The following is a 7,687-nucleotide window of genomic DNA, read 5'->3' as shown; positions in this document are numbered from 1 at the left end:
GCAAGACGAAGCTCGGAGCAGACCATCCAGACACGCTGGCCAGCATGAACAACCTGGCTTTCACATGGAAATCACTCGGCCAGACTATAAAAGCTATATGTCTAATGCAGCAGTGTGTACAACGGTGTGAACAAGTGCTAGGAGCTAGTCACCCGCGCTACTTGTCTTCCCTGCGAGTCTTGGAGCGATGGGAAGGAGAGTAGGCAGACGTGGAGTTATGTAACAGATTTAAAGACATGCGCTTGTAAGTATCTACGAATGTACATTATGGAAGCAAAGCTGTGACAACAATTGTAGCCTATGATAATAGTAATGTTATCTGGTTTGGAGGCTGTTTGGCGCATAGAGGTCGTCTATTGGCTGGGTCCGTGGCGCCACGCTTTTACTATAACGGTACATAGTCTTCGCACGGGCACGTGGTCTTTGTTTCGGCACGCAGGGCTGACCAGTGGGGAAGCCTAACGGCCACATGCCATTAGCCTCTTGCCGAATGTTTAGGTAATATAAATTACGAGATGTAAGCAGTGCCATTGAATGCTCTAATTGGTTGATTATTCTCTGAAGTACCAACCAGGTGTGGCGATCCGCATAAATTGCGTACCAGCTGCAGTATTATCACCGGGATCGACCTTGTGTGCAGAAACTATGTTCTTGGGACAGTAAAGAGAAGGTCTAGCCATTGAAAAACTCACAGTAATATAATGTTGGCCCTATAGCTCATTGTGATTGATCTCGCCTACGAAGGTATACCTTTTTCGCGAAGGGCGGGAGGTACCTCAACAATTGTAATTTTGTGACAGCTTAGATCAGATCGGTAGAGAAGATATTGAAATCCTTTATTACAGAGTCTCGCTCTTGGGCAATCAAGATGGTAGGCTTTATCAGGCCCTAAAGTCGATGTACCGAGGAATCGTTTCGGTACGATGGGTGTTTCGTAAGAGATGGACGCACGTTAGGTTTCCTGCAAGGATACCAGGTTAGATTCTCTGCAGCTTAATCACGTCTGAAAGGCTGTATCACTGAGCAAGGCTAGAGAAGGCTAAGCCAGTTAAGGCAGATTACTAAATGCTATATTAGCTTTGCCTTTCTTACACGGCTGCCTAATCCTCCCCTCACTTCTCCTCTAATCTTCACTCACGATCATCAACATTAGAAGTATATTCATCTTAAGATGGCTAGGAACCAACAATTCACTATCGGGTGGATCTCCCCGCTACCCCTGGAGAAAGAAGCCGCCAGACTCGTGCTAGACGAGGAATACCCACAAGAAGACGTACAGCACGAAAACACCTTCTACCTAGGCGGCCGCATTGGACAACACAAGGTCGTTATTGGGGTGCAGCGCAAGATCGGATTAAACGGAGCCGCGGTACTTGCCGAGAAGATGCGCGTTGGCTTTCCTAACATCAAGTACCTTGTCTTAGTCGGTATCGCTGGCGGTGTTCCGCGCTACGGGCCGACGGGTGCTTCCTCTGAAATCGTTCTGGGAGACGTGGTGGTTAGCTCCCCTCGAGGCAACCATGGCGGGGTACTGCAGTACGATAAGGGTGCTTGGCAAGGCGAGGGACGCCTCAACTTCCGCGGACACACGAACGGCGTGCCGGGAGATCTTCTGGCTGCTTTGAACAACTTCAGAGCAGAAGGCTGGTCTAAAACAAACATTCCAGGGAGGTTGAAACAGATGCGCCTCAAGCTTGATGAAAAGCGACAGCACCAGTTTGACGATCCCGGCCCCACCCGCGACAGACTGTTCGAGGACGAATACAATCACCGAGGCACTGAGCTCGACGATTGCAAAGACTGTTGCGATGCAGATCAGACCATCTCGCGGTCTGAGCGAGGAGACGGAGCCACACGGTTGCTCGATGAGCCGCTTGTCCACTTTGGCAACATTGCCTCAAGCAACCAGTTACAGATATCTGCTCGAGAACGGAACAGGGTCCAGCTAGAACATGATGCGATATGCTTCGAGATGGAGGCTGCAGGCGTAATGGAAGAGTATCCGTGCGTCGTGATTCGAGGCATTTGCGACTATGCAGACTCTCACAAGAACAAGGGCTGGCAGAACTATGCGGCGGCAACTGCGGCGGCATGTGCAAAAGGGCTATTATCAATGCTTCCTGCTATAGAAGTCACGGACAGCAGTAAAACTGCGAGTTTGCCTTCGGAGCAACCTGCAACGCATGCATCAAACATTACATTTGGCAGTGGGAACTCTGGTCAACAAGCTGGAGTTATTAATGGTGGAGTTCACGGGGCTGTGTTTGGAAGGAGATAGTACGTGTTGGGTTGTAATTGAGGAGGGTTTATCCAAAGGAAACCAATAGTATATGGTCTAGAGAGGGAGTTGTCATGATTCCATACACATGCAGGATGCATCTATGCCTCATCGATGATCCACCCAGAATGCCTGAAATGACCTCGCGCGCTCTGCGTCCGGCTCCCTACTTGGTTCACACACCACTCTAGGAATACATCGAACCCTTGTGCTCGGTCTTCCTCATATGTGCTCCAGCTGCGCTTGATAAATGCCTTGAGTTCAGCGAAGAATTCCTCGATTGGATTCAGGTCAGGCGAGTACGGCGGTAGGTACATGAGCTTCACACCTGCATCAGCACACATCTGCTCGATCCGTTCGGTGTAGTGGAAAGACGCATTGTCCATCACAAGCACCGAGTTGGGCTCCGGCCACCTGCCGCAGTGCTGGAGCAGCTGCTCGATGTAGTCTTCGAAGACGGCTCCGTCGGTCGAGCCCTGGAACACGCGCGATAGCAGAATGCCGTCCTGGGTGTACGCCGGCAGTATCTGCCACCGCTGTTCGCGCCGGTACCTGGCTATCTGCACAGGTGTCGTGCCGAGAGGCGACCACCCTGTCCGCCTGAAGCCGATGCGTTTGTCACACCCCGACTCATCCACATACACGAGGTGGTAAGAGCGGAAAGAGGACAGATTGTTCAGGTATACGTCCCGCAGGTCTGCGTTGCGCCCGCTAGCCACTCGCCGACACGCCTTCTTCGACCAGCCCGCAGACTTCAGGGCCCTGCTGATGGTAGATGCCGTGACTGTTGCCTCGAACTCATCCCATAGGAAAACCACGAGCTCATCTAGGTATCGATCGGGCTTCTCGAGAAGATGTTCGCGGACGGCTTCGAGCATCGGCGGCGTGATGGACCGAGGGCGTCCGCCGCCGTTGTAAGGCGCCCTGACGGTGCCGAAGCAGCGCATGTTAGAGCGAATGTACTTGACGGCACGAACACTGCAGTCGGCAGCTTTAGACATCTGTGTAGCAGTGAGCTCTTCACTAACAATCATGTCGTAGATCATCTCGCGCTGCGAGGCAGCTAGATTCGGCGCCATTCTGTTCGATGCGAGCTCACAGCTGCCGACAGCGAGTTCCTCTGCGTCGCGAGAAACTGGCCTGTTCTTGTCGCGCAAGCGCCAGTTCTTGGCCTGTTGCACTGACTATACCTAATGCAGAAGTGCTTACAGGGTTGCAGAGCCAACACCTGCCTGCATGCCGCCATAAAGTGCTCCCTGACGCCCCTACAAATCACGATTCATTATAAGTGATCTACTGCTACGGTACGCCGGCACACCTCTTCCAAGGTCCTTTGCTCCTAAAACAATCCACAAGATGGGAGTTACTCTACCGTATTCTCGCACTGCCCCGCCAGATTGCATGTCATGACCATGATAGTCATCTCACGCATGCCTTTTTACCACCCCTCAGCAATCGGCGGTCGTGAGCGCAAGGGGCTAGTCAAAGACAAGTGGTTCCATGAGCTTCCTCACGGCTCTCTTCCCCGCGCAGGTAGGTGTGCGTTCAACGTTGTGCCTCGTCCTCCGTCGCTACGTTCAAGCGATACTAAACACGGCTCTACACGCATCTTGCACTCAGCTTCATTGTATGTAACCTAGTGGAGCTCATCCGCCCACGTTGGCCTACTCGACCGGTGTACAGCCATGAGCTCTTTCTTTCGCGACGAAAGCCTCGCTATCGATGCAACGCAGCGGTACGACACGCTCAGCGACGCACCGTCCGCCCGAGATTATGGACTGCTGGAGTTTGAGGCGCTCTCTCCCTTGTGTGACACCGTCGCAAGCCGATCGACGCGACGTCAGCACGTGGAAGCTAGCAACGAGGCGAGAACGCCGGAACGGTCTACGCTGAGCTTCCTCCCGCTGGCCGAGTGGGACGAGTACAACAGCTACGACGAGGTGGTGCCGAGCCGCCTCCGCTACACGATCGAGTGGAAGGTAGCTATCAACAACAAGGTCGTCTCCAAGGACACCGAACAAGACATCGTCCTGGCGCCTGCTGTGTACTGGCGCCTGTATCTGCAGCAGAAAGTAGAGAAACTCATGGCTAAGAAGCTGTCGCAGGGCAGACAAGCGGAATATGACGATACTAGTGTCGTGGCGTCTGTCAACGACCGCTCTGAGCGTGACCTGTGCAAACGGTATGATGATTTGCACATCGACTGGTCCGTGGTCGAGAGACAGCTGCTGCGGTGGGCTGAGCTCTTCCGTTCGGGTAAGAAGCTCAGGGTTGACCTCTCTTTTAACTACACAGAGCCTGCGCCGACCACGTTGGCAAACACGAGTCGAGGACAAGCAAGAGGCTCGTCAGCTACGCAGAGGATGCTCGCTGATCGGGCAAGCCAGCTCGATGCAGAGCAGTCCAGCGGGGCCTCGTCCGTCTGGCGAGACGTGTATGCTTTGATGCGGTGCCCCGGACCGCCATGCAATCTGGGTCCTCACTGCTGGCGCGATCCCTTCGGTAAGAAGCACTACAGGCTACGGACCCACCATCTCAAGACCCTGATCGGGCTTGTTCAGCAGGGCTACGTCTTGGACAGCCACGACGCTGTGCCTGACGAGGTCCGCAGCCAGCTGTACGCCGAGGAACAGCAGCGGCACGAGCGACGGTCTACGGCCGCCAGCGCAGCCACGCCAGGCTTCCCACCCATCACCATCACAAATGTGATGCCGTCTCCATCTAACAGGTCCCCGTCGACGCCATTGACAAGCGATACCCCAATCTCTGGGAAGCTTCACTCAGATCGCGCCAGCGTCAACATACCTGGGCCTCGTGATGTGGCTGTTGTGGCCTACAGCGAGTGGCAGCGGTCGAACGTTGTTAACGAGGCGCAGAAGGTCGAATATACAAAAGCCTGTGATGCTACCTTGCAGGAAATGCTCGATCTGGAGCAAGTGTATGAGGACCAGGATACTGATTTCTACATCCAGCAAGGTGTGAAGATGGGCGTAGCACGTCGTTTTATAAGTGACATTCCAAGATGGGCTGAGCTGTATAGAATAGCGTACAATGAGCGCGGGGAGCACTAGACTTGCAGATGATGTTTCGTAGGCGCGGCTGCTCAGCGACAATAAAGCGTTGTGCCAGCTCTAGGCATATTGACCACCTGCGTATCTCTGCATCGTTAGTCGTGATCGTTTACAAGTGCGTCAACACTAGCTCTCGCGCATCTGGACTCCTCGTTGCTTACTTCTGCCAATGTTCCATCTGTGAAGAGCTCGATCTGGGACGCGTCACATTGCTGCAGTCTCTGCTCGGCGAACCTGTACAAAATATAGAGAACGCTTCGATCTAGTTTCCTACCTGGCCAGCATGGAGATAAGAATGCAAGCTTTGTAGGTTTTTGATAGCATCGCTGCACAAGTTGTTAGCTAGGTTCACTGTCTACGCTTCACCGGGCGAGAACTGAGAAAGACGGCAGATCGGGATGCCTGAATGACCAGGACACAAGGCTTACCGCCAGGCTGCACCACTTCTCAGCCGAGCTGAAGCTTGCTCAAAGACACTATCACTCTCCTACTCCAGCCTACGCCATGAACTCTGGAATAGCCTTCGGCGACGACAATAATGGCTTCCAGGCGGGCACCATCAATGGCCCGGTCCAAGCGTCATTCTATTACGCTACCGGTAGGTTACGGAAGGATTTGAGGTTCGCAAGGTCCAAGCAAGCGCTAACCATAGCCCCGCTTTAGCACAACCAGAGACACCACCTGAGCCATCGATCGTGATACCGTTTGGGTGCGATGATGACTTTGTCGAACGGGGAACGATACTCGAAGACCTTCGAACAAGATGCACTGCGTCAAACTCATGGACGGCGCTCGTCGGCCTCGGTGGCGTTGGGTGGGTAGCGTACGGGTCAGCCTCAGCAGCACCGAACACTGACAACCAAAAAGCAAGTCGCAGCTCGCCATCGAGCATGCCTACCGCACCCATGCGCAGTCGCCTGAGACGTGGGTGTTCTGGGCGCATGCCAGCAACGCCGCCCGGTTCGAGCAGAGCTACCGCGACATCGCCGACCGGGTCAAGCTCGCTGGACGGCAGGACCCGCAGGCGAACATCTTTAAGTTAGTGCACGACTGGCTACAAGGGTGCAAGCATCGATGGCTGCTCGTGCTAGACAACGTCGACGATGCCGGCTTTTTGGTCGAGCGCCCAGCTGGGAACCCGAAGACGGGGGCCCGACCGTTGCGCGGGTACATTCCGCACTGCGATCGCGGGTCGGTGCTTGTCACAACACGTAATAAAGAAGCAGCCCTGAAGCTAGTGGAGCTGCGCGACATTGTTGCTATAAGGCCAATGGATATGTATAGTGCGCGGGCGCTTTTGCACAAGAAGCTAGGAACGCAGGCCGATAGTAGCAGTATCGCTGAGCTAGCTACAGCGTTAGAGTACATGCCGCTAGCTATCGTGCAAGCAGCAGCGTACATCTTGCAGAGATCACCCCGATACTCAGTTGTGAGATACTTGGACGATTACAGGAAGAATGAGCGAAAGCGAACAAGCCTTCTCAAGTTCGACGACGGACAGCTGCGGCGAGACTGGGAGGCGACGAACTCGATCATCGTGACGTGGCAGATCTCGTTCGAGTACATACAGCAGACGCGGCCGTCGGCGGCCGAGTTACTGTCGCTGATGAGCTTCTTCGATCGGCAGGGGATACCTGAGGAGCTCCTGCGACATCGAGGCAAGCAGGAGAACAATGATGGCGACCAGCAAGGGCCGACAAGAGTCGCCGATATCGACGTAGAGGAGGACGATGTATCACAGTCTAGCACGAGTGTTGAGAGTGACGAGGATACTTTTGAAGACGATGTGGTAGCTTTGCGCAACTTCTGCTTTGTCTCAGACGAGATAGGAGGCACCAGCTTCGAAATGCATGCGCTTGTGCAGCTCGCGACACGCACGTGGCTAGCAGCAAACAGCAGGCTGGAGCGGTGGAAGCAGCAGTTCATCGGCAAGCTCAATGCAGCGTTTCCAACAGGCGCATACGAGAACTGGGCAGTGTGCGGACCTCTTTTCGCGCATGTCAAAGCGGCTGCAGAGCAGCGGCCCAAGGACGAGCGGGTTTTGATTGAGTGGGCTGCTCTGCTATATCACGCCGCATGGTATGCAGAGCAGCGGGGCAACGTAGCGGAGGCGAGGGAGCTAGCCATGGCGTCGCTAAAGACGCGGCAGAAGGTGCTAGGGGAGGAGCATGAGGACACGCTACGGAGTGTAGCAATGGTTGGATTAGTATATAAACTTGGAGGCCGATGGGACGACGCGGAGATGCTAGAGGTGCAAGTGATGGAGACTCACAAGAAGAAGCTGGGAGCGGACCATCCCTCCACGCTGACCAGCATAAACAACCTGGCGTCGACATAC

General features: G+C 54.3%; 3 protein-coding genes across 3 annotated transcripts; all 3 read left to right on the top strand.

Moving 5' to 3' along the window:
* The first annotated feature begins 1,167 nt into the window (after positions 1-1,167).
* Positions 1,168-2,447, top strand: CC84DRAFT_1165249 (purine and uridine phosphorylase). The gene has a single exon (XM_018178674.1). It carries the CDS (start codon positions 1,172-1,174, stop codon positions 2,276-2,278), a length of 1,107 nt encoding a protein of 368 aa, XP_018035251.1. The 5' UTR covers positions 1,168-1,171; the 3' UTR covers positions 2,279-2,447.
* Positions 2,448-4,722: 2,275 nt separating this feature from the next.
* Positions 4,723-5,349, top strand: CC84DRAFT_1187813 (uncharacterized protein; the record flags this gene model as incomplete). Its single annotated transcript, XM_018180956.1, has 1 exon — positions 4,723-5,349. The coding sequence occupies one exon, from the start codon at positions 4,723-4,725 to the stop codon at positions 5,347-5,349; it is 627 nt and encodes a 208-aa protein (XP_018035250.1).
* Positions 5,350-5,853: 504 nt separating this feature from the next.
* Positions 5,854-7,677, top strand: CC84DRAFT_1218296 (uncharacterized protein; the record flags this gene model as incomplete). The annotated part of the gene is made up of 3 exons (XM_018182986.1): positions 5,854-5,947; positions 6,013-6,163; positions 6,217-7,677. Coding segments are annotated over 3 exons (1,706 nt in total), but the record flags the coding sequence as incomplete, so codon positions are not given.
* Positions 7,678-7,687: the final 10 nt, after the last annotated feature.

The sequence above is a fragment of the Paraphaeosphaeria sporulosa genome (assembly GCF_001642045.1).
Source record: "Paraphaeosphaeria sporulosa strain AP3s5-JAC2a unplaced genomic scaffold CC84scaffold_6, whole genome shotgun sequence".
NCBI classification, from domain to species: domain Eukaryota; kingdom Fungi; phylum Ascomycota; class Dothideomycetes; order Pleosporales; family Didymosphaeriaceae; genus Paraphaeosphaeria; species Paraphaeosphaeria sporulosa.
Note: the sequence above shows the minus strand (reverse complement) of the source record. Positions and strands in the feature narration are given on the sequence as shown.